General features: G+C 38.2%; 1 protein-coding gene across 10 annotated transcripts in view; it reads left to right on the top strand.

The window, feature by feature from the left end:
• Positions 1-27,363, top strand: part of LOC133771829 (endophilin-A1) — a 717,118-nt gene that overhangs the window by 227,219 nt on the left and 462,536 nt on the right. For all 10 annotated transcript variants that reach the window (XM_062208166.1, XM_062208164.1, XM_062208168.1 and 7 more), the window contains one exon: positions 25,352-25,452. In XM_062208166.1, coding sequence (XP_062064150.1) covers positions 25,352-25,452 — 101 coding nt within the window. The remainder of the gene's footprint in view (positions 1-25,351; positions 25,453-27,363) is intronic.

Here is a 27,363-nt window from a genome sequence, read left to right as displayed (position 1 = left end):
CCGAAGATCGATTCAGTATTTCATCAGTTTGCACCCACACAGAAACACAAAGTGTAAAAATACTGTTTTAGTACTAGTTATAGCATTACTTCACATTGGACAACACATTAAGGACAGATCCCATATGAGACAAAAGTACACAGTGACTCCTGTTGTTGACTTAACAATTTGACACTCTTGTTTATGGTGTCAGTAATCTCCCTAGGCTCTAGTCATGAGTTGCCAAGGCTATGCAAGCCTTTAGGGTTTGCTGACTTTGATCTTATTTCGACAGGGTCATAGTCAAAGTGGAAGTTCTCTCCTCCCTTCAGAGAAAGGTACCTCCTTCTTTGATGACCCCGTTCTTTCCACTGGGATCTCACTTGCAGAGATCTTTCATTTAGTTTGTTTGTTTTTGTTTTTTTGTTTGTTTGTTTGTTTGTTTCTTTTCCAGAGTGTCTTTGCTTTCCATGCCTACAATACTCTCATGGGCTCTTCAGCCAGATCCGAATGCCTTAAGGGCTGATTCTGAGGACAGAGTGCTATTTAGGACATCTGCTATTCTATGGGTCTGCTGTGTCTCCCGCTTCCCATGTTGGATTGTTCTCTCCCTTTTTGATTTTATCAGTTAGTATGAGCAGACACTAATCTTGTTTGCGTAATCCCTTTGACTCTTAGACCTATCAGTGTGATCACTTGTGACTGAAGATGATCACTTGGACTAGTGAGATGGCATTGGTACATGCCACCTTGATGGGATTGTATTGGAATCCCCTGGCACGTTTCTAACTCCACCATTTGGGGCAGGTCCGATGGAGCATGTCCCAAATTGTACATCTCCTCCCTCTCTTTTTCCCACTCTTACAGTGCAGTTTTCTAATAAGCATTACATTCAGCTTATGAGAGTAGACAACTTCACTGTTCTCTTCAAAATTGTTCTGGCTTTTCTACTTCCTTTGCCTTCCCAAATAAGTTTTAGCTATAAGAATAGGCTTAAGCCGGCGCCGTGGCTCAACAGGCTAATCCTCCACCTTGCGGCGCCGGCACACCGGGTTCTAGTCCTGGTCAGGGCGCCGGATTCTGTCCCCATTGCCCCTCTTCCAGGCCAGCTCTCTGCTATGGCCCAGGAGTGCAGTGGAGGATGGCCAAGTGCTTGGGCTCTGCACCCCATGGGAGACCAGGAGAAGCACCTGGCTCCTGCCATTGGATCAGCGTGGTGCGCCGGCCACAGTGTGCCGGCCATGGCAGCCATTGGAGGGTGAGCCAACAGCAAACACTGTCCACTCTGCCTGTCCAAAAAAAAAAAAAAGAATAGGCTTAAAACACACACATACACACAGAAGTCATGAAGGAATTTCAGTTGGAATGCTGCTAAGTCTGTAGATCAGTTTAGCAAGATATTAACTATGTTGAATCTACTGTCATATTTTGATTTTACTTTTTTACTAGTGTTTTGAATTTTCAGCTTACAGATCATATTTGTTGAATATGTTTTTTATATTTGTTCCAAAGTATTTGATTAATGGAACTGTTTTTTAGTAGTATTTTAATTTTCATTTGGGTTTCTAATTGTACATTGTTAATATCTAGCAATGTTACATTTTAACATGCCAGCATTTTATCTTGCAATGTTAGACCTAAGTCTATTGTGTTATTATTTATTTTCTGTTTTTTTTCCTGTCCCCCTTTTTTTCCTTTCTATAAATTACTTGAACATTTTCAGAATTTTTACTTCATTTACAATTTTTTAGCATGCTGGGTCTTCAAAAACTTTGTGGAAAATGAAATTAAAAGGTGTTTTTTTTTGTAAATAAAATTAGAAATACACTTATATGAGGAATCTTCAAAAAAGTGCATGAACATATATATTATGAAAAAACCTATGCATGGATTTCAAAATTTTTTGCACCAAAATAAAATTGTGTTTTAATTCCATGTTCTGTGTTTTGAAGTACTTTCTTTATTTCCTTAAATAGTGTTATTGATGTTTGCTCTAGAGATTACATTATACTTATATAATGCATTAAAGTTCACTAGTAGCAACATTTTAAACCTTTTTTTTTTTTTTTTTTTTTTTTTTTTTTTTTTCTTTTTTAAATTAAACTTTTATTTAATGAATATAAATTTCCAAAGTATAGCTTGTGGGTTACAATGGCTTCCCCCGTCCCATAACCTCCCTCCCGCCCGCAACCCTCCCCCCTCCCGCTCCCTTTCCCCCTCCATTCGTGTAAAGATTCATTTTCAATTCTTTTTGTATACAGAAGATCAGTTTAGTATATATTAGGTAAAGATTTCAACATTTTGCCCATATAGCAACATCAAGTGAAAAAACTACCATTGGATTACTAATTATAGCATAAAATAGCAATGTACAGCACATTAAAGACAGAGATCCTACATAATTTTTTTTCAAAATAATTAATTTTCTATGCCATTTCCATTTTAACACCAGGTTTTTTTTTTTTTTTTCATTTCCAATTCTCTTTATATACAGAAGATCACTTCAGTATATAATTAGCAAAGACCTCATCAGTCTGCGCCCACACAGAAACGCAAAGTATAAAAATACTGTTTCAGTACCAGTCGTAGCATCACTTGGCTTTAGACGACACATTGGGGACAGATCCCGCATGGGGTGTAAGTACACAGTGACTCCTGTTGCTGACTTAACAATTTGACACTCCTGTTCATGGCGTCAGTAATCTCCCTGGGCTCTAGTCATGAGTTGCAAGGGCTATGGAAGCCTTTAGGGTTCGCTGACTTTGATCTTATTCCGATAGGGTCATAGTCAAAGTGGATGTTCTCTCCTCCCTTCGGAGAAGGGTACCTCCTTCTTTGATGGCCCCGTTCTTCCCACTGGGATCTCACTCACAGAGATCATTCACTTAGGTCTTTTTTTTTTTTTCCCATGGTATCTTGGCTTTCCATGCCTGCTATACTCTCATGGGCTCTTCAGCCAGATCTGAATGCCTTGAGGGCTGATTCTGAGGCCGGAGTGTTGTTTAGGACATCTGCCATCCTATGAGTCTGCTGTGTATCCCACTTCCCATGTTGGATCTTTCTCTCCCTTTTTGATTCTATCAGTATTAGCAGATACTTATCTTGTTTGTGTGATCTCTTTGACTCTTAGACCTATCAGAGCTATCAATTGTGAGCTGAAATTGATCACTTGGACTAGTGCGATGGCATTGGTACATGCCATCTTGATGGAATTGTGTTGGAATCCCCTGCACATTTCTAACTCCCCCATTTGCAGCCAGTCCGATTGAGCATGTTCCTAATTGTTTACCTCCTCCCTCTCTTTTTCCACTCTTAGATTTAACAGGGATCACTTTTCAGTTAAAATTTAAACACCTAAGAGTAATTGTGTGTTAATTACTGAGTTCAACCAATAGTACTAGAACAACAACAACAACAACGAATACTAAAAAGGATAGAGTATTACATTGTACATCTAAAGTCAGGACAGGAGCTGATCAGTTCATTGTTGCTTATAGTGTCCATTTCACTTAACAGGTTTTCTCTTTGGCGCTCAGTTGTCACCGATCAGGGAAAACAAATGAAATTTGTCTCTTTGGGACTGGCTTAATTCACTCAGCATGATGTTTTCCAGTTTGCTCCATCTTGTTGCAAATGACTGGGTTTCATTGTTTCTTACTGCTGTATAGTATTCTATGGAGTACATGTCCCATAATTTCTTTATCCAGTCTACTGTTGATGGGCATTTGGGTTGGTTCCAGGTCTTAGCTATTGTGAATTGAGCTGCAATAAACATTAATGTGCAGATGGCTTTTTTATTTGCCAAATTAAATTCCTTTGGGTAAATTCCAAGGAGTGGGATGGCTGGGTTGTATGGTAGGGTTATATTCAGGTTTCTGAGGAATCTCCAGACAGACTTCCATAGTGGCTTAACCAGTTTGCATTCCCACCAACAGTGGGTTAGTGTCCCTTTTTCCCCACATCCTCTCCAGCATCTGTTGTTGGTAGATTTCTGAATGTGAGCTATTCTCACCGGGGTGAGATGGAACCTCATTGTGGTTTTGATTTGCATTTCTCTGATTGCTAGTGATCTTGAACATTTTTTCATGTGTCTGTTGGCCATTTGGATTTCCTCTTTCGAAAAATGTCTATTGAGTTCCTTGGCCCATCTCTTAAGTGGGTTGTTTGTTTTGTTGTTGTGGTTTTTCTTGATTTCTTTGTAGATTCTGGTTATCAATCCTTTATCTGTAGTATAATTTGCGAATATTTTTTCCCATTCTGTTGGTTGCCTCTTCACTTTCCTGACTGTTTCTTTCGAGGTACAGAAGCTTCTCAATTTGATGCAATCCCAAATGTTAATTTTGGTTTTGACTGCCTGTGCTTTTGGAGTATTTTCCAGGAAGTCTTTGCCTGTGCCTATATCTTGCAGGGTTTCTCCAATGCTCTCTAATAATTTGATGGTTTCGGGTCGTAGATTTAAGTCTTTAATCCATGTTGAGTGAATTTTTGTGTAAGGTGATAGGTATGGGTCTTGCTTCAAGCTTCTGCACGTGGAAATCCAATTTTCCCAGCACCATTTATTGAATAGACTGTCCTTATTCCAGGGATTAGATTTGGATCTTTGGTCAAATATAAGTTGGCTGTAGATGTTTGGATTGATTTCTGGTGTTTCTATTCTGTTCCATTGGTCTATCCATCTGTTTCTGTACCAGTACCATGCTGTTTTGATAACAACTGCCCTGTAGTATGTCCTAAAATCAGGTATTGTGATGCCTCCGGCTTTGTTTTTGTTGTACAGGATTGCTTTGGCTATTCGAGGTCTTCTGTGTCTCCATATGAATTTCAGCATCATTTTTTCTAGATCTGTGAAGAAGGTCTTCGGGATCTTGATGGGTATTGCATTGAATGTATAAATTGCTTTTGGGAGGATAGACATTTTGATGATGTTGATTCTTCCAATCCATGAGCATGGAAGATTTCTCCATTTTTTGGTATCCTCTTCTATTTCTTTCTGTAAGGTTTTGTAGTTTTCATCGTAGAGATCTTTAACGTCTTTGGTTAAGTTTATTCCAAGGTATTTGATTGTTTTTGTAGCTATTGTGAATGGGATTGATTTTAGAAGTTCTTCCTCAGCCGTGGCATTGCCTGTGTATACAAAGGCTGTTGATTTTTGTGCATTGATTTTATATCCTGCTACTTTGCCAAACTCTTCGATGAGTTCCAGCAGTCTCTTAGTAGAGTTCTTTGGGTCCCCTAAATAAAGAATCATATCATCTGCAAAGAGGGATAGTTTGAGTTCGTCCTTCCCGATTTGTATCCCTTTAATTTCTTTTTCTTGCCTAATAGCTCTGGCCAAAACTTCCAGAACTATATTGAATAGCAGTGGTGAGAGAGGGCATCCCTGTCTCGTACCAGATTTCAGTGGAAATGCTTCCAACCTTTCCCCATTCAATAGGATGTTGGCCGTGGGTTTTTCATATATTGCTTTGATTGTATTAAGGAATGTTCCTTCCATACCCAGTTTGCTTAGAGTTTTCATCATGAAAGGGTGTTGTATTTTATCAAATGCTTTCTCTGCGTCTATTGAGAGAATCATATGGTTTTTCTTCTGCAGTCTGTTAATGTAGTGTATTACGTTGATTGTTTTGCGAATGTTGAACCATCCCTGCATACCGGGGATGAATCCCACTTGGTCTGGGTGGATGATCTTTCTGATGTGTTGTTGCATTCTATTGGCCAGAATTTTATTGAGAATTTTTGCATCTATGTTCATCAGGGATATTGGTCTGTAATTCTCTTTCAGTGTTGCGTCTCTTTCTGGCTTAGGAATTAAGGTGATGGTGGCTTCATAGAAGGAATTTGGGAGGATTCCCTCTTTTTCGATTGCTCTGAATAGTTTGAGAAGAATTGGAGTTAGTTCTTCTCTAAATGTCTGGTAGAACTCAGCAGTGAATCCATCTGGCCCTGGGCTTTTCTTTGTTGGGAGGGCCTTTATTACTGTTTCAATTTCTGTGTCAGTTATTGGTCTGTTTAGGTTTTCTATGTCTTCCTGGCTCAATTTAGGGAGGTTGTATGTGTCCAAGAATCTGTCCATTTCTGATAGATTTTCTTGTTTGCTGGCATACAAGTCCTTGTAGTAATTTCTGATGATTCTTTTTATTTCTGTGGCGTCTGTTGTTACGTTTCCCATTTCATCTCTGATCCTATTGATTTGGGTCTTTTCTCTTCTTTTTTTAGTGAGTTGGGCCAATGGGGTGTCAATTTTGTTTATTTTTTCAAAAAACCAGCTCCTCGTTTGGCTGATTTTTTGTAATGTTTTTTTGGATTCAATCTTGTTGATTTCTTCTCGGATTTTAATTATTTCTCTTCTCCTACTGGGTTTGGGTTTGGTTTGCTGCAGATTTTCTAGATCCTTGAGGTGACTTGAAAGCTCATCTATTTGGTGCCTTTCCAATTTCTTGATGTAGGCACCTATTGATATAAACTTTCCTCTTAACACTGCTTTTGTTGTATCCCATAGGTTTTGGTATGTTGTGCTGTTATCCTCATTTACTTCCAGAAAATTTTTGATTTCTCTTTTAATTTCTTCTATGACCCATTGTTCATTCAGGAGCATGTTGTTCAATCTCCATGTGTTTGCACGTGCTCTAGGGATTCCTGAGTTGCCAATTTCCAATTTCATTCCTTTGTGGTCTGAGAAGCTGCATGGTATGATTCTAATTCTTTTGAATTTGCTGAGACTTGCTTTATGGCCTAGTATGTGGTCAATCCTAGAGAGGGTTCCATGTACTGCTGAGAAGAATGTAAAGTCCTTAGATGTAGGATGAAATGTTCTGTAGATGTCTGTTAGATCCATTTGGGCTATAGTGTCATTTAAATCTACTGTCTCCTTGTTGATCTTCTGTCCTGTTGATCTGTCTATCTCTGAGAGTGGAGTATTGAAGTCCCCCAGTACTATTGTATTAGGGTCTAAGTCTCCCTTTAAGTCCCTTAACAAGTCTTTTAAATAGGCTGGTGCCCTGTAATTAGGTGCATATACGTTGATAATCGTTATATCTTCCTGTTGAATGGATCCCTTAATCATTATATAGTGCCCCTCTTTGTCTCTCCTAACAGTTTTTGTGGTAAAGTTTATGTTGTCCGATATTAAGATGGCTACGCCCGCTCTCTTTTCATTTCTGTTGGCGTGGTATATCTTTTTCCAGCCTTTCACTCTCAGCTTGTATGGATCATTGTTGGATAGATGGGTTTCTTGTAAGCAGCAAAAGGATGGGTTTTGGTCCTTAACCCAATCGGACAATCGGTGTCTTTTAACTGGACAGTTCAAGCCATTAACATTCAATGTGACTATTGAGAAGGAGTAACTTTGCCCTGCCATTTGCCAAAGATATTTTCTAATATCTGGTTTGAGCTTCTTGTGATCTTTTGCTCTGAGGTTTCCTTCCTTTACCTTCTTTCATATTGGTGACCGTGTTTCTGTGTTTCTGTATGTAACACATCTTTAAGCATCTTTTGCAGGGCTGGACGAGTGGCGACGAATTCTTTCAATTTCTGTTTGCTGTGAAAGGTCTTAATTTCACCTTCATTCACAAATGAGAGCTTTGCAGGATATAATATTCTGGGCTGGCAGTTTTTCTCTCTTAGTACCTGGGCTATATCTCGCCATTCTCTCCTGGCTTGTAGGGTTTCTGATGAGAAATCAGCTGTAAGTCTAATTGGAGATCCTCTGAGAGTAATCTGGCGTTTCTCTCTTGCACATTTTAGGATCTTTTCTTTGTGTTTCACTGTGGTGAGTTTGATTACGACGTGTCTTGGTGAGGATCTCTTTTGATCATGTTTATTAGGGGTTCTCTGAGCTTCCTGTACTAGGATGTCTCTGTCCTTCTCCAAACCTGGGAAATTTTCTGCTAGTATCTCACTAAAAAGGCCTTCTAATCCTTTCTCCCTTTCCATGCCTTCAGGAACTCCTAGAACCCGAATGTTGGGTTTTTTAATAGTATCCTGTAGATTCCTAACAGTATTTTTTAGATTACTGATTTCTTCTTCTTTTTTTTGATTTGACTGTTTCCTTTCCTGTTCTCTGTCTTCTAATTCCGATATTCTCTCTTCTGCTTCATCCATTCTGTTTTTAAGGCTCTCTAATGTGTTTGCCATTTGATCTATTGAGTTCTTCATTTCATTGAGATTTTTTGCCAGTACTGCAGTTTCCTGTTCCACTAATTTTTTCATTTCATTTTGATTCCTCCTTAATATTTCATTTTCACGGGAGAGATTTTCTATCTTGTCCATTAAGGATTTCTGTAGTTCAAGAATTTGTTTTTGAGAACTTCTTAATGTTCTTATGAAATTTTTGCCATCTGCTTCGTGCATTTGCTCTAACTGTTCCTCTTCATAATCTTGCATTGGCGTGTCTTGTTCACTTGGGGGCGTCATAGTGCTATCCTTATCTTTGGTACCTCCGCTTCTATGTTTCTTGCTTGGCATGTTAGAGATAGTTTGTGGTGTTTTTGTTTTTGTTTTTGTTTTGGTTTTTGTTTTTGTTTTTTTCTCTCGTTATACTGTGCCTCTGAGTGAGCTGTCTGTTTTGTTGGAGCCTTAGGGGCTGTGATGGGTGTGGCTAGAGAGCTATGCTTGTTTCTTGAGGTTTAAGGCTGTGTAAAGAGCGACTCTCCTGGATTACTTGCTCCTTGCTGGGACGCTCTCTCTCTCTCTCTCTCTCTCTCTTTTTTTTTTTTTTTTTTCTTTTGACTCAGTTGGGAGTGGAGTTGAGGGTAGTTGAAATCTAGCCTCTGTGGGTATTCGTTTGATTTATGCCTGGGAACATACACAGGGTTTATGCAGCCCTCAATGTGTTCTCCAGTTTCGCTAATGATACTGAGTTTGGCTGAGCTTTACATATGTAAAATCGCGGTGCTCTTTGTTTTGCTTGGTGAGTGAAGGGAGAGGCCTCTGTTCCCCCTCCCCCCAGTGTCTCGGACTTCTCAGGTCTTTGTCTTACCGACCTCCGTTCCCGCGCTGGCGAGATTCTGTGGCTCTGGCTCCTCTCCCGCTCGGCTCGTCTCGGTTGGTTTTCCACGCGGTGGGTTCCCTGTAAGTCCTCCGTGTCTCATCCACAAGGTCCGGAAGCGTCTCCTCTGCAGTTTTTTTTTTTTTTGAGTCTTTTCCTGAGGCTACAGTAATTCCACTTTTATGAGAGTTTATTTTCCCAAACTAAGGCACACGTCCTCACTATCCGCCATCTTCCGGGCTCCACATTTTAAACCTTAAAGTGGAGTGTAGAAACCTCACTTTCATTTGTATCTCTTTACGCTTCCCTCTTTTTACTATAATTTCTTAAATATTTTTCTAATTACAATGAGTATTTCCTCACATGAAATTTTTATTTTGTCTCAATTGTCAAACATAATTTTTATTTTTTTAATTTTTTAAACTTTTATTTAATGAATATAAATTTCTAAAGTACAGCTTATGGATTGCATTGGCTTCCCCCCCCCCATAACTTCCCTCCCACCCGCAACCCTTCCCTTTCCCGCTACCTCTCCCCCTCCATTCACATCAAGATTCATTTTCAATTCTCTTTATATACAGAAGATCAGTTTAGTATATATTAAATAAAGATTTCAACAGTTTGCACCCACATAGCAACACAAAGTGAAAAATACTGTTGGAGTACTAGTGATAGCATTAAATCACAATGTACAGCATATTAAGGACAGAGATCCTACATGATATTTTTATTTTAAATAAATATCTTAAATATTTAATATTAAAAAAATCTTAAATATTTTTCTAATTACAATGAGTATTTCCTCACATGAAATTTTTATTTTGCCTCAATTGTCAAACATAATTTTTAAATACAAAATTTGGATAGCCTATGATATTTACCCATAAATATTTTTAATTTTTTACTGTTTTTCTTCATTTCTAACTATTTTTTTTTCTTTAATGTTTTCTTTCAGTATGAAGAACTTGATTTCAATATTTTGGCATCAAACTCTGGTTTCCTTTATCTAAAATATATTAATCTTCAATGCTGAAGGATATTTTCACTAGATATAGAATTCTAGGTTAGTAGTTCTTTTCTTCATCAGTTGATAAATACACTACTTCCTTCTGTCTCCATGGATTCTGATGAAAATTGCACTGCTTGAATCATTTCTTCTACATGTAATATTTCATTCTTGCTACTCATTTTCAATCATTCTTTTTCTTTTTAGAAGTTTGATTATAACATCTTGGTATAGATTTCATTGAGCTTGTCTTATTTGGGATCCTCTTTTCTTCTTGAAACTCTAGGTTTGTACCTTTTTCCAAATTATGGAAATTTTGGTCATTACTTATTTAACTATTTTTGAGGCCACATTCCTTCTCTTTATTTTTTCAGGACTCTAAATGAGAGTAATATTTAAATCTTTCATTTTGAACCACAGATGCTTTAGACTCTGGTCATTGTATTTTTTAGCCTATTGTAACTCTTTTAGTCAGATTGAGTACTTTCTATTGTTGTGTCCTCAAGTTTACATGTTATCTCTCCTCTCATAGTCACCTCTGCTATTAAGCCCATGCAATATGTTTTTATTTTGGTTCTTGTAATTTTTAGTGGTTTTTTTTTTTTTTTTTTTTTCGACAGGCAGAATTAGATACTGAGAGAGAGAGACAGAGAGAAAGGTCTTCCTTTTCCATTGGTTCACCCCCCAAATGGTCGTTGTGGCTGGCGCACTGCGGCCTGCACGCTGCGGTGATCCAAAGCCAGAAGCCAGGTGCTTCCTCCTGGTCTCCCTCCACTGCCTTCCCGGGCCACAGCAGAGAGCTGGACTGGAAGAGGAGCAACCGGGACAGAACCGGCGCCCTAACCGGGACTAGAACCTGGGGTGCCGGCGCCACAGGCAGAGGATTAGCCAAGTGAGCCGCAGCGCCAGCATATAATTTTTAGTTTTAAAATTTCCATTTGATTCTTCTTTCTACAGCCTGTTTATTTGCTGAGAGTTGCTAATGTATTTGTTTTAAGAATGTTCATAAATGTTCCTTGGAATATTTTCATCATAGTTGCTTTAAAATTCTTGTGAATTAATTCTGACATATTCATTATCTTCTGTGGATATCTATTGATTATAATTTCTCTTCAATTTGAGAACCTCTTTATTTTTGGTACAATGAGTAATTAAAAAAAAATCTCCAGGACATGTGGAGTGTTATATTTTCAGATGTTGGATCTTATTTCAATATTTTGTTTTAATAGGCCTCTGATGATATCATGCCTGAGGGAGAGGGTCAGCTCATTACTGCTAGGAAAAGGTAGTCCAACCTCCTAATTTGATCTTTGCTGATTTTTGCATTTAAGGGGGTAGGAAAGGTTACTGCTTGGTGAAGGCTGAAGATGGGCTTCTTATTCAGCTTTTGTTGACAGAAGGAGCATGGCTATATTTTATTTTTGTTATATTTCCCTCCAGTGGTATATGGCTAAGTGGAATAAGCATGGTCAACAAAATTTTTGCTTGCTCACCTCTTTTTTGGTTCCTTGGCTACAGACAGCAGGCTTTCGAGGGATTTCTTCTTATTTTGTTTTTCCTTTCTGTTTGTTTATTGGTACTTCTCAGTGATGGGTATCTCAAGTACCTAGTTGGAGACATTTAGGAAATATAAAGAAAGTTTAGGGAATTTACCACTGTTTTATTTCTGTAGTGTTATTCCCTATCTTGTTCTTCTCCCTGCCTTTTAGACTCTTCTGTTTTTTACACGTATTATCTTGAGGCTTTTTATATTTGACCATATGAAGCAATATTGGCACATACGTTTATTCCTTTCTATTGGGAACCAGGAGTTTTAGCTATTTCTACTATGGTGCAGGCAGCCTTATTTTTGTGTCATATATTAACATGCAGTTTAATACTAAATCTTCATTATAAATGTAGTAAAACTTACCCCTATTTCCACAGTAATTATCTTTTAAATGTAAGGCTAGAATCCACAAAAGAAGATATACTCCTCTTCCCCTCTTCCTCCTATTATTTTTTAAAAAGATTTATTTATGTTGAAAGTCATAGTTACAAAGAGTGAGGGAGTGACACAGAAAGAGAGATCGTCCAATCTTTGCTTTACTCCCCAGATGGCCGCACCAGTGAGGTCTGGGGCAGGCAGAATTCAGAAGCCAGGAGCTTCACTGGGGTCTCCCACATGAGTTGTAGAGGACCAAACACTTTGGGATCTTTTGCTGCTTTTCCCCAGCCATTAGAAGAGAACTGCATTGTAAGTGGAGCAGCCAGGACACAAACTGGTGCCCTTATAGGATGCTGGTGTCCCAGGCAGTGGCTTTATCCGTTAGGCCACAATGCCAGCCCCTCCTCTTACTACTACTTCTAAAACAAATTTAAACAATACTTCCAAATCCAGTCTTAACAGTTAAAGTAACTTGGAGGCTGGCATTATAGCAACGCGGATAAATCCACTGCCTCTGATGTGGGCATCCCATATGGGCATTGGTTTGAGTTCTAGCTGCTTCACTTCTGATACAGCTCCATCTTTGATAAAATGTGAGGCCATTGTAAAAGGGTGGCATATTATTTCCCTTTCTTTTTACTAGTGCTAGGCAGAGTGCCCAGCTGCAGTAATTTATATAGGCTACAGATTAGTAGAAAAAGACCAAAACTACCAAACCATTGCAAGTTCCTGGTATATTTAGCCAAGGACACAGAAAACATGCAAAAATGTTGATACATCTAGGATTCCTGGCAAGGACATGCAGCTGTGGTTAACAGTGTGTAATGTGTAATTTACTAGACTAGAAAAACTTAACTTCCTGCTATACCTGAACCCACTTTTTATAGTGTTATGTCACTCTTCAGAAAGAATGTTCACAAATGTGTTGATATTAATGCTTTTATTTGGGAGAATCTTAACATATTGGACTTTGAAGTTTTTAAGTCTAAACTAGCATTAATAAGGCAACATTCTCAACTGAGCAAGAGAGGAAAATAAGCCCATTGGCATTTCTGAAAGCTTGTTTGGCTTTTATACTGCCTAACATCCAAATAGAAGTTTTACTTCACTAGTACATGGGAGGTATCCCTAGACTAAACCTCTTCAGAGTTTTATTAATCTTCACTAATCACTGAAGTTTAGTACTTGGCCCTGAATTGTGTAATTTAAATATTGATTGAAGGAACATGTTAGATAAATGTTGAATGACCAGCCAGTTCTTCATTTCTTAGATAACTGTATGATTTTCTGGTCAAAATATAATTATGATATAGTAACTATATGTATTTTGTAAATCAAAATGAAATATTATATAACTATATTCCATTCAAATTTTTCAAGTCCTCAGACATTTTACATTTTACATTTTACATTTTACATTTTACATTTTTGGTCTTTTTCTACTAATCTGTAGCCTATATAAATTACTGCAGCTGGGCACTCTGCCTAGCACTAGTAAAAAGAAAGGGAAATAATATGCCACCCTTTTACAATGGCCTCACATTTTATTTGAAATTTAGCAGCAACTAAATATTTCTGACTATACTCAATGGTAGAAACACCGTAAAAGTCAGTGGTAGCCAGATCCGAATGTCCCAAGGCTTGATTCTGAGGCAGGAGTGCTGTTTTGGGCATTTGCCATTCTATGAGTCTGCTGTGTGTCCTGCTTCCCCCGATGGATCATTCTCTCCCTTTTAATTCTATCCTTCATTATTTACTTACACTGGTCTTTTTTGTGAAATCTCTTCGACACTTACCCTATCTTTTTGATCGGTTGTGTATTTATACTTATCACTTTACCAAGTGCGCTGGCATTGGTACCTGCCTCCTTGGTAAGATTGAGTTGAAATCCCCTGGCACATTTCTAGTTCCACCATTGGAGGTAAGTCTGAGTGAGCATGTGCCAACCTATATATCTCCTCCCTCTCTTATTCCCACTCCTATGTTTTTGTTTTTGTTTTTTTTAATTTATTTGACAGGCAGAGTGGGTAGTGAGAGAGAGAGAGACAGAGAGAAAGGCCTTCCTTTTTGCCGTTGGCTCACCCTCCAGTGGCCGCTGCGGCTGGCGCATAGTGCTGATCTGAAGCCAGGAGCCAGGTGCTTCTCCTGGTCTCCCATGCGGGTGCAGGGCCCAAGCACTTGGGCCATCCTCCACTGCACTCCCAGGCCATAGCAGAGAGCTGGCCTGGAAAAGGGGCAACCAGGACAGAATCCGGTGCCCCAACCAGGACTAGAACCCGGTGTGCCGGTGCCGCAAGGCGGAGGATTAGCCTGTTAAGCCCCAGCGCCGGCCTCCTATGTTTAACATAGATCACTTTTCTGTTAATTTTAAACGCCTAAGAATGATTGTGCATTGATTACAGAGTTCAACCAGTGGTCTTATGTAGAACAAACAGAGCAACAGCAACAACAACAACAACAACAAAAATACTAAAAGGAATAAAATAGTAAGTTGTTCTTAACAGTCAAGACAAGGGCTGATCATGTCATTGTCTCTCATAGTATCCATTTCACTTCAATGGGTATCATTTTAGATGCTTGTTTAGTTGCCATTGATCAGGGAGAACATATGATATTTGTCCCTTTTGGACTGGCTTATTTCACTCAGCATGATGTTTTCCAGCTTCCTCTATTTTGTTGTAAATGCCCAGATTTCATTGTTTTTTTACTGGAAAGCCATGACACGGTGGCAAAAAAAAACAATCTAAATGAAAGACCCTGGTGAACAAGACCCCAGCAGAAGGAACAGGCCATCAAGGAGAGAGGCACCTTTCTCTGAAGCAGGAAGGAACCTCCACTGTGACAGGGCCTTGACTAAACAAGTTCAGAGTTGGTGAACTCAAGGGACTTCCATAGCCTAAACAGCTTATAGCAAGAGTCTCGGGTGATTGCTGACGTCACAAATAAGAGTGCCAATTGTTAAATCAACAACAGGAGTCACTGGGTACATGATCCCCATGTAGGATCTCTGTCCTTAATGTGTTTTACTATGAAACTTAAAAACACTACTAGTCGAACAATACCCTATACCTTGTGCGGTTTTGTGAGTGCAGCCTGTTGAAATCCTTGCTTAGTATATACTAAGTTGATCTTCAGTTTATGAAGGTAATTAAAAATGAAACTCGATAAAGGACGGGATGGGAGAGGGAGAGGGGAGGGCCACGGGAGGGAGGGAGGTTGGGGGGGAAGCCACAACAATACAAAAGTTGTACTTTATAAATTCACATTTATGAAATAAAAAAAGTCAGTGGTAGCATCATTTTTATTATATTTGTAAACTAGTTGTTTTGTTAGAGTCTCAAACAGTTACTTTAACCTTTTATTAAGATTGATATATTTATTTGAAAGGCTACAGAGAGAGAGAGAGAGAGTGAAACAGAGAGTGAGGGAGAGAGAGAGAGAGAGAGAGAGAGAGAGAAATCTTCCATCTGCTGGCTCAGTCACCAGATGACTGCAGTGTCCAGGGTTGAGCCAGGACAAAGCCAGGAGCCCCGAACTTCTGTGTCTCCCACGTGAGTGCAGGTACCCAAGCACTTGGGCCATCTTCTGCTTTCCCAGGCACATTAGCGGGGATCTGGATTGGAAGTGAAGAAGCCAGGACTCAAACTGACACCCACATGGGATAACAGCGATGCAGGCAGAGGGTTAACTTGCCATCTGCTGCTGCTTGCCCAGGTACACTAGCAAGGAGCTGTGATCACATCTTCTTCAAAAACAAATTGTTATCTTTCATGTTTCACCATTCTTTTATTTTTTTTTTGTCCCTGATTCTCTAGACCCCATTCCCCTTTATCAGCTCTTCACCCTGAAATCAATTTTTACTTCTGCAATATTTTAGAAGTTTGTGGTAGCATTCTCTGTACTTAATTCATATATTCTCCTGTGACAATCACATATGCTCCCATAGTTTCAGTTATCATCTCTTGTCAGTTAACTTTCAACTCTATATTTCTAGCCTAGACTTCTCTTTTGAACTAAGAATCAGTATAACCAAATGCCTACACAGTGTCCCCTTTTGGATGTTCTATTCAAAACTTCTAAAACCAAATTCATGATTTTCATCTGAATAGTTACTCTTTATCCAATACTCTAAATCTCAGTAAGTGGCAGTGTAATTTTGTCCATACCATGTTTGAAGATTTCACAGGTATCTCTATTTTTATTTTTCCCATTCTTACTAGTATTGCCTCCATCCAGACTACCATCATTTCGCCTCAGTCAACTAGAATAAACTCAAATGTTTATATCCATCCATATCCTTACAAATCCATATTTTTTTCATCAGTGCCCCTGAGGGGTTTTTAATACAGATCTGAGCATATCTAAATCTTTATATAAACTACTTGACCATCAAGCTCATCCACCTGCCTTTTTTTCCCTTTGCTGCTTTAAATTTTTTCATAAAATAAGTATGAGGTAGGTGTTTGGCACAGTAGTTAAGATGCCACTTGGGATACCTGCATCCTGTTTTATAGCACCAGGGGTTTGAGTTCCAGCTTAGGCAGGAAACTGCTACCTGGGAGGTAGCAGGTGATGACTCATAGGTTGAGTTCTGGCCACCCACATTTGAGACCTGTTTTGGTTTTGGGCCCTTAGGTTTGGGCTGGCCCAACTCTGGCTGTGGCAGACATTTGGGAAGTGAATCATGTAGGGATGGACAATCAATCTCTCTCTCTCTCTTATTCTATCTCTCTCTCTGCATTTCACACTAGAAAAGAAGTATGTAAATAAAAAATATTTGTGAAGAAATACTGATGACTTTCCAGGTTGGCTCCGAGAATTCTGACTGGTGAGTTTATCAGTGAAGGTTTAGAAGTAGGATAAATGCTAAGGGATTTAGACTTCATGATAAAAAAAAAAAAAAAAAAAAAAAAAACAACAACAACAACAACAACTTCAGTATTATTTTATAGAATTAGGGAATTTTTAGAAAATAATTTATTTATTTGAAAGAGTTACAGAGAGAAAGAAAGAGAGTATGTGAGCAAGTGAGACATAAAGAGATCTTCCATCCTCTTGTTCACTCCACAAATGGCTACATGCCTTGACTGGGCCAGATGAAAGCTAGAAGCCAGAATCCTCATCCAGGTCTCACATGAGGGTACAGGGGCCCTAGCACCTGGGCCATCTTCTTCTGCTTTCCCAGGCACATTGGCAGGGAGCTGGATCGGGAGTACAGCAGCCAGGACTCAAACCTGCACCTGTATGGGATGCTGGCATTACATTAACTGGCTGTGCCACAGTGCCAGCCCCAAATTAGGGAATTTTAAGCCTTATACTATAACTAGACTTAGTCTTGTTTGTTTAATTATCTTTTCTTCATTTTTCCTCATTGATAAAAAGTTAGCAAGCTACAGATCAATGGCATAGCTGAGGCTGGCATACTTTCTTCGATCTTGGTTAAATATATGTAGCCCATAGTTTGAAAGAATGTCTTATAAAATTCAATAATAATTGCTTAAGGAGCTAAAAATCAAAATATTGCACCCTTAGGAGTGCTCAATCAGTTTTTTTTTTCCTTTGCAAAGAATGATTCCTGGTATTCGTAGCAAGAATATTATATTTTTGCTGTGTAGAAATGAGTATTTTAGGCTGGCACCACGTCTCAATAGGCTAATCCTCTGCCTGCGGTGCCGGCACACCGGGTTCTAGTCCTGGTTGGGGCGCCGGATTCTGTCCTGGTTGCCCCTCTTCCAGGCCAGCTCTCTGCTATGGCCTGGGAGTGCAGTGGAGGATGGCCCAAGTGCTTGGGCCCTGCACCCGCATGGGAGACCAGGAGAAGCACCTGGCTCCTGGCTTCAGATCAGCACGATGCACCGGCCGCAGTGCGCCGGCTGCAGCGGCCATTGGAGGGTGAGCCAACGGCAAAAAGGAAGGCCTTTCTCTCTGTCTCTCTCTCTCACTGTCCACTCTGACTGTCAAAAAAAAAAAAATGAGTATTTTAGGAACTGCATTTCTCTAACAAGATGAAATTAAAATAGAGAAAAATGTCTGCCAGCCATTATGACATATCTTAAAAATAAATGTATTTTAAAATAGCCATTAGCTATATACAAATTGCTATTAGTTTTCTTTTACAATTCCGAAGCATTTAATGCATTCACAATGTTATGCAGTCTGAGCTTTATCGAATTTCAAAGCATTTTAATCACCACCAAAAGATACCACGTAACTATTAAGCAGTCACTCCCCATTTCTCTATTTGTCCCTCTGCTAGCTGCTGCCAACCAATAATCTATTTTCTTTCTCCTTGGATTTGCCTATTCTGAATATTTCATATAAATATACAATATGTGACTTTTTGTATCTGGCTCCTTTCACTTACCATAATGTTTTTAAGATTGATCCACATTGTAACATGTATCTGAACATCATGTTTTATGGTTGAATACTTTGCCATTATATGTATACTCGTGTACTATAATTTATTTATTCTTTATCCATTGGTGGAGAGTCGAGTTACTTCCACCTTTTGGCCGCTGTGAATAGAGCTACTGTGCACATTTGTATGCAAGTATTTTTTTTTTATTTTACTCTATGATATAAGCAATAGCTAATAAGATCATATAACAAATGCGAATTTACATGTATCTGTGCTTTCAAACAGGGTCTGTTTGAAAGAAAGGCAATTTGAAAATCAGGTACAAGAAATTTATCAAGTATGGTTGGAGCACATAGGAAGTATATTCATCTTTTTTTAAAAGATTTATTTTTTTATTTATTTGAAAGACAGAGTTATAGAGAGAGGTAGAGACAGAGAGAGGGGTCTTCCATCCACTGGTTCACTCCCCCGATGGCCGCAACAGCTGGAGTTGAGCCAATCTGAAGCCAGGAGCCTCGAGCCTCCTCTGGATCTCCCATGTAGGTGCAGGGACCCAAGCACTTGGGCCATCCTCCACCACTATCCCAGGCCAGAGCAGAGAGCTGGATCAGAAGAGGAGCAGCCGGAACTAGAACCGGTGCCTATATGAGATGCCAGCGCTCAGGCCAGGGCTTTAACCCGCTACGCCAAAGGGCCGGCCCCAGGAAGTATATTCATCTATTAAGTATCCCTAAGTTAGAGTGGAAATTTTCAGAACATTAATAGAAAAACTAATTCATTGCTAAGTTAGAACTCTGAAGACTCTAGTCCCTTATATTCTTCTTTTGTCTTTTAGCAGGCTTCAGTGTGACACAACATGAGGCCTATATTTGGGCTTTGAATAGTCATAAAACAGAGCACTGGTCCCTGGAAGGGAGTAAACACTATACTTAAGTAAAGAATACCTGTGAAAAGTGCTTTTAAACTGGGAAGTTCTATAATGCCAGTTATGTATTATCTGAATCAGTAACCATTTGTGTTGCTTTTGATTTCATTCATTGATTCAATAAATATGCCAGGTACCAGAAGTAAAATATTGAACTGAACACAGGTGGTTTCAGGCCTCATACAGCTTCTGTTATTGGAGAACATAAATAGTAATCAATTAGCACATAAATATACAATAAAAAACTTGTAATAAAAATAAAGCTTTCTAAGCCTTTCTGTTTTTATGTTTTCCCTTTTTTTGAGTCTCAATCTATTTTTTTACTTCAAAATAAAGATATTATGTTTCATAAATACAATGACATGAGTAAAAAATATGTATAACTATGCAAGATTCAGAGACTAACATCAAAAGAAGAAATGCACGTATGATTCCAGCACCTAAAAAAACTGTTTAATAAATGGCACATGTCCTCTAGGGCTTTCATTGGAAATACTTATTATAAATAAATACAAAAGTACTTATAGTATAATTCAATTATACATGTAAGAAATTAGGGAATAATGAATTCCCTTAGAGTTTGTACTTTCCCTCCTTTCTTTTTCTTGCCCTTCCTATCTGTTAAAGTATACACATGATTTATACATTAATTTCCTGTACAATTAAACTTAATTGTGTGTGTATATATATATATATATTTTTTTTAATTGTGGTAAAATTTATAGGATCTAACATTCATAATTTGAGTTTCTTTAGGTGTATAGTTCTGAGACATTAAGAATAGTTACAGTGTCATGCTGCATTATTAGTACCACCTCTAGATATTTTCATCTTCTCAAATTGAAATTCTGTGTTAGCTTTATTAATAATTTGTTTATACCAAACATGTGGTCTTATCTTGGTGACTGTGTCATGGCACTAAAAAACAATGTTTCTATTGCAGTTGTTGGGTGAAAGAAAAGTGTTTTAAATGTCAGTTAAGCTATGTTTTTGATACCGTTCTTCACATATTTTGTATCCTTATAGAATTCTGTTTACTTTTTCTATTGATTACTCAGGAAGTTGTGCTAAAAATCTAAGCTTATGTATTTTCAGATTTTTTTTAAAAAAAACTTCTTCAGTACATTAAATTATCCTTTACCAGGGATTTGTTTCTCTCTCCTTACTACCTTTTGGGTTCTCTACTGAATGCCCCTGGAGTCAGCAAAGATTGTCTTCTCTCACTGGTCACTACTAAAAGTAGATCTCAATCCCCTGTAAACTCTGGGAATAGTTTCATTTGTGGCACTTGTTCTTTGCCTGACCTTGTTTTATTTCATACTGTGCATATACCACATATATAGCCATAGATTCAATGGAATTCTTACATAGATTTATAGAGCTCTTTCTCAATGTAGTTTCTTCCTCTCTGGGTAGAGTGCTTCACAGATTAACAAATTCCAGCCACTTGAGCTTTTCTAAACTCTTTTTGCAACTCAGACCACCATGTTCTTCTTGGGACCCATCTCTCTGCATCATGGTCTGGAAAGTGCCTAAATCTGGGCAATTCATTAGGGACTCTCTTGTTATTGGTTTCACTTAGGGATCACAGTTCTGTGCCACCTATTGTCCAGTAATAAAATAGATTTTGAATGATAATCTTCATACCAGAGTATCAGAAACATGAGAATAAATGCATAGTAAACCAGAGTCAGTAGATAGCCAATGCCCATCCTGCTTATGCCAAGGCACTGACTGACTCTGTCAGCCTCTTCCCCAGTAACCCTTTAAAATGTGGTTTGTTGGTGCTTAGCTTGACTCATGTTGGTTCCTGATGTCTATATAAAATATTCTTTCTACAAGAAGCAAATGCTAAGTATAAAATATTCGTAAAGAAGCAAGAAATAACATTTTTTTTCTTTATTTTTTTTTAAATTTTTTACAGGCAGAGTGGATAGTGAGAGAGAGAGAGACAGAGAGAAAGGTCTTCCTTTGCCGTTGGTTCACCCTCCAATGGCCGCCGCAGCCAGTGCGCTGCGACCGGCGCACCGCGCTGATCCGATGGCAGGAGCCAGGTGCTTATCCTGGTCTCCCATGGGGTGCAGAGCCCAAGCACTTGGGCCATCCTCCACTGCACTCCCTGGCCACAGCAGAGAGCTGGCCTGGAAGAGGGGCAACCGGGACAGAATCGGTGCCCCGACCGGGACTAGAACCCGGTGTGCCGGCGCCGCAAGGCAGAGGATTAGCCTATTGAGCCGTGGCACAGGCCAACATTTTCAAAAAGTGTAGCTCTGTATAGTGCTGGCTTAGGGATCTCAGAGCCAGGGAAAACTAAGTTGGGATAAGTTACATTTGATTTTTCTTTGTTTGGCCATCTTGCTTCAGTGTGCTCTGTGTTCTTAACTAAACAAATCAGGAACCTATTCTAAACATCATTGACTCTATGTGTGTACCTCAGAATATGCTCTTTCTTTTATCTGTAATCGATCTAGGTAGCTGTCAGGATCAAAACACTCCAGTTTTTTAAAATCCTCGTGTATGTTCCTTTATGTTTAAATGAACAAGAAATGTAAGTATACACATCAGACTGTTATCAGTTTTTTCAAGTAGTAAGTTTAGAGAAAGCAGAGACTCTTACATTTTAGTTTATGTATCTTTTTCTCATTTGAATCACCATAAGAGTTTTTTTTTAAGTTTATTTCATTTTATTTATTTGAAAGGCAGAATTACAGAGATGGGTAATTACAGGGAGGGTGGGGAGAGACAGAGAGAGAGAGGTCTTCTATCCACCGGTTCATTCCCCAAATGGCCGGGACTGGGCCAGGCCAAGGCCAGGAGCCAAGAGCTTCTTCCGGGTTGCCCATGTGGGTTCAGGGGCCCAAGCACTTGGTGCATCCTCCACACTTCCCCAGGGCATTAGCAGGGAACTGGATCAGAAGTGGAGCAGCTGGGATTTGAACCAGTGCCCATACGGAGTGCTGGCACTGCAGGCGATGGCCTAACCTGCTATACCACAATGCCAACCTCCATTATAAGAGTTTTATTTTATATTGTTGGGTACATAAAAATTTAGAACTAAATATTTTCCTTTAAGTCATTCTTTTGATATTTTTGTAATGGCCATCATTATCTCTAAATTGCTTTTTCCTTAGTATATATTTTTGTTTTATGCTCTTTTTACAATGGTGTTTTTGCCTTCAGCTTGATTATATTTTTTTCATTTCTATAATGATCTCCTCTAATTTGTAAATTTTACATTTGTTTTCCATTCTTTAAATTATCCTTAAAATTATAACATGCATCATGTAGTTTACAAACTTTGAAGTTCATTAGTCCCTCTGTCCTCCAACAGTACAAGGACCTTAAAATGCTTTAATTCTGTTTCTTCCCATGATTTTATGTGAGTTTGTTGTCCAGAATTTTAGTTCTACCTTCATTTAGAAGGAATTGTTATTATTGTTTTATATAAATATAAAAGATATCATTTTGTTCCATGTACACATTTACCAGTATATTTCATCATCATTGCATGTTTTGTTTCATACCTTGCTTTTAAGTTTTTTGTTCCTAAAATATATTCTTTAATGTTTTTTCATTTAGGATCTATAAATAACAAATCTTGGTACATAGAACATATTACGTATTTACCCTCTGATTTTCTTGTTGATACAAAGAAGTGTGTTATTATTACAAAGTTCTTTAGTTATTAGTGAATTGTTTTCAAGTTGGTTAAAAATTGTCTCTGATGTCTGGCAGTTTGAAAATGATAAATTTAAATGTGAGTGTAGTTTTATTTGTTCTGCTTGCAATTTTTCATCTTTTCTTAATCTGTTAGTTCACATATTTCATCAGCTCTCCAACCCATGGTTATTGAATTTTCACTGTAACCTAACCTGAATCCTTATTCCCTCCTTTCCTTGAATAATTTGCATTGGATGCTCTCCAGATTTCATTTTCCAAAATACTTTGTATGTCTCTACTATTTTCTGTCTCTTTGTATCGTCTTCCTTTTTAGCAATGCTCATTACCTTTTTCTGCATGGTATTTAATTCTTCCATTGAATTTTTTTAATTTCCATTATTGTGTTATTATTATGAATTTTTGTTTTATTTAACATTTCTAGACATATTATTTGATGTTTTCTTATATTTTGTTTCATAACATTATTTATATGTTTATCATCTCTTTTTGGTTTTTAATGTTTAAACAAAAATTAATTATAAAAATTATTTTGAATTGTTCTATTACCTATGTTTGGTTGTACATTCTCGCATTTTGGGCAGTGTGATATACAGACTGGCATTCATATCTTTGAACATATTCATTTACTTGTATCTGAAAGCTTGACTTCTTTGAGAAGTATTTTCTGTGTTGATTTTTCTGCCATCCATTTTCTCTGTTGTTTTCTGTGTTGTCAAATGTTTCTGCCTAAACTGTTGTGTATACACTGGCATTTTATATTTTTATAAAACTGTTAATTTTTGATGTTTCTACAAATGTGTTAGCTCAATTTTAAATCCAGTGATATAGGTTTAGTATCCTGATCTCATGTGATTGTCTCTATCCTACCCTCAGATTGGAGAGCAGAAGGACTCTTTTTTTTGGGGGGGGGGGGGACAGGTAGAGTTATAGACAGTGAGAGAGAGAGTCAGAGAAAGGCCTTCCCTCCATTGGTTCACTCTCCAAATGGCCGCTACAGCCGGTGCTGCTCTGATCCGAAGCCAGGAGCCAGGTGCTTCTTCCTAGTCTCTGATGCAGGTGCAGGGGCCCAAGCTCTTGGACCATCCTCCATTGCCTTTGTGGGCCACAGCAGAGAGCTGGATTGGAAGAGGAGCAACCGGGACTAGAACTCGGAACCCATATGGGATGCCTGCACCACAGGTGGAGGATTAACCAAGTGAGCCACTGCGCTGGCCCAATAGAAGGACCCTTTTTAATGGAAACCTTAACACATAAGCTCAAATGTTGGTATTTTCATTCAGCACCTTTTTGCCTCCCTGTAGTTAGCCCAGTATTGTCTCTTCACCATATAGGGCAATGGGTCTGAACTTCCATCCCCACTCAGATTTCACAGTCTTCAGTCCCCATGGGTAAAATTTGACCCATATCCAATATTCAGCATGTTAGCTTAGTTCCATTTTATTGTAAGAGTTGTTTGTCTTTATTTGGCAATTAGAGATTTACTGTCTTTGTTTTCAGTGGTAAGTTTTAACACTTTAAAATACTGTTCTACCTACACTAACTCTGTACTAGAAAATGGTCAAGGAGCACACATTTAAGTATATCAATTAATATTCCCTTGTCCCACATCAGAGTGTCTGAGTTTGATTCCCACATCTGGCTTCTGACTCCAGCTTACTGCTAATGCAGACTTTGGTGGGTAGAGGTGATGGCTCTTGCCACTGACATAGGAAAGCTGAATAGCATTCATGGTTCCTGGCTTTTACCCAACCAGCCCTGCCTGCTGTGGGCATTTAGAGAGTGAATAAGTAGGTGAGATCTTTCTCTATATCTCTGTCTTTTGAAATAAAAGTAAATAAATAAATACATTTTTAAAGGAATTGATTGAGCAACTCAATACATGATTTTTAAAATCATATAATCTATCTTTTAAGTATTTAAAATAATTACCTAACTGAAGTTAGCAGAAATCACTTACATGAAACATTTTGCTTTTAAATCCTCCTTAAAATGTAATTCTTATTTTTAGGATTTGTTAATATTGTTAATATAGTTTTCTTTTTTTTTTAAAGATTTATTTCTTATTTATTTGAAAGACAGAGTTACAGAGAGAGGTAGAGACAGAGAGAGGTCTTCCATCCGCTCGTTCACTCCCCAGATGGCCACAACAGCTGGAGCTGTGCTGATCTGAAGCCAGGAGCCAGGAGCTTCTTCCAGGTCTCTCACGTGGGTGCAGGGGCCCAAGCACTTGGGCCATCTTTTACTGCTATTCCAGGCCATACAAGAGAGTTGGATCGGAGAGGAGCAGCTGGGACTAGAACCGGTGCCCATATGGGATGCCAGCACTCAGGCCAGGGGTTTAGCCCGCGACGCCACAGTGCCAGCTCCCTGTTAATATAGTTTTCTAAACATTCTCCGATTATATATTTGAAAACGCCTTTCTGCCTTTATTTGTTTTCTCTATTATTCCTTAACATTTTAAATAATTTTTCCTTTAATTTTTATAGATTGAATCTTCAAGAAGAATTGGATGAACTAAAAGTACATATATCTGTTGATAAGGCAACAATACAAGAGTTGAACAGATTTGTAGCAGAGAAAAGAGAAGGTAAATATTTTTGTGGAGATAAATATTTAACAGGAATTTTTAAAAGATTGCTAATCTGATTTTTAGTAAAATTATACAAAGCTCCTAGAGATAATGTATTTGTTATATAAAAAAAAAGTGAAAGAAAGAAATAAAATCTTGCTTTCCAGGAACTTGAAAAAAGGAAATTATCATTTTGAACAATATTGAAATTTATTTAAAAATTAAGTATTATAAAAATATTTAAATTTTATTAGCTTCCAGGTTAATGTTGTTTCCAAATTTTGCATTTTATTGAACTTTCAAATCTGCTAACACTCACTGAATTGCTTCCAGTATGGATTGTGAAGTGTCAATTACTTCTTGCTAGTTTTTTAACTTCTTTTAAAATTTCTTGTATTTTTTTCTTAAAAAAAGTCACTAATTTGATATAATGAAGTAGTCATCAGTATAAGCATGATGTCATCACAATCATCCTCTAAATTTTGGGATTGTTTTTCTTCTATTTCTTCCTTTAATCCTGTGATTTTACTTGTGTTCCAAGCAAACTTGTTTACCTCTAGTCACCTTGGAAAGTCACATTGTTATCTCTACCTGTCTTCTTAGGGGTGGCCATTTTGGGATTCCTACATTTATCATATTTGTTTAGAGCCAGATGTACCCACACCTACACACACACACACACACACCAAAAACAGAAAAGAAAGAAACAGAGGTAAAGGTGAATAAACTGTTGAAATTTAGATAAATGTTTATTTGATTTAAGAGATACTAATTTCCAATGATGCCTCTTAAAATTATAAGGAAGGGTTATACAAATTTTGAAGATAGACATTATATGTATTTTTTAAAGTATTTAAATTTTAGGAGCTTTAAAAGTTAGCATCTTTCCATGTAATTAAAAAGAAAACACATTCTTTTAAAAAATGTGTTTGAGAGTCAGAGAGTCAGAGAGTAATAGAGAGTTCCTATCAGTTAATTTACTCTCCAAATGTCCTTAATAACTGAGGGAAGGCCAAGGTGAAGCCAGGAGCTGGGAACTCATTTCTGGTCACCTATGTAGGTAGCAGGAACCCAAAAACTTATATCCCACATGCTACCTCCTAGGATCTGCATTAATGGGAAGATGGAATTGAGGGCAGAGCCAGGACTCCAGCCCAGGTACTCCAATATGGGATGTAGACATATTAATCCAGCATATTACCTACTAGGCCAAATGCCTGTAGCCCAACATTCTTATAAAACATTTCTTTTTTTTATCAGTCTTAAGTTTTATTATTTAAATTATCATTTTAAAGATTCTATCCAGCTCTATAACTTTGTACATATATTTTTTGTTGACAGGCAGAGTTAGACAGTGAGAGAGAGAGAGAGAGAAAGGTCTTTCTTTTTCCGTTGGTTCATCTCCCAAATGGCCGCTACGGCTGGCGCCCTGCGCCGATCTGAAGCCAGGAGTCAGGTGCTTCTCCTGGTCTCCCATGCGGGTACAGGGCCCAAGCACTTGGGTCATCCTCCACTGCCTTCCCAGGCCACAGCAGAGAGCTGGCCTGGAAGAGGGGCTACCGGTACAGAATCTGGCGCCCCAACTGGGACTGAAACCCAGGGTGCCAGCGCCGCAGGCAGAGGATTAGCCTAGTGAGCCGTGGCGCTGGCCTAACTCTATATATTATAATAATAATGTCCTCTGTTTTGAAGTCTTATTTATATATAATATATTCAATATTCATCACATTTGTAAAGCCTTGACTTTTCTATTCATTTCTTTTTCAAAATGTTTTTTTTATTAGCCAAGATTCAACTGAAAGTATGATTTTCTTCAAAGAAAGAATGAAAATAGTCAAATTTGTAATAGTTTAGATATTTGAGAATATGCTACAACTATCTTTATATTCAAGGCATAAATTGGGTGGGTATAATTTTATTGAATCAGAA

The sequence above is a fragment of the Lepus europaeus genome, chromosome 12 (assembly GCF_033115175.1).
Source record: "Lepus europaeus isolate LE1 chromosome 12, mLepTim1.pri, whole genome shotgun sequence".
NCBI lineage: Eukaryota > Metazoa > Chordata > Mammalia > Lagomorpha > Leporidae > Lepus > Lepus europaeus.
Note: the sequence above shows the minus strand (reverse complement) of the source record. Positions and strands in the feature narration are given on the sequence as shown.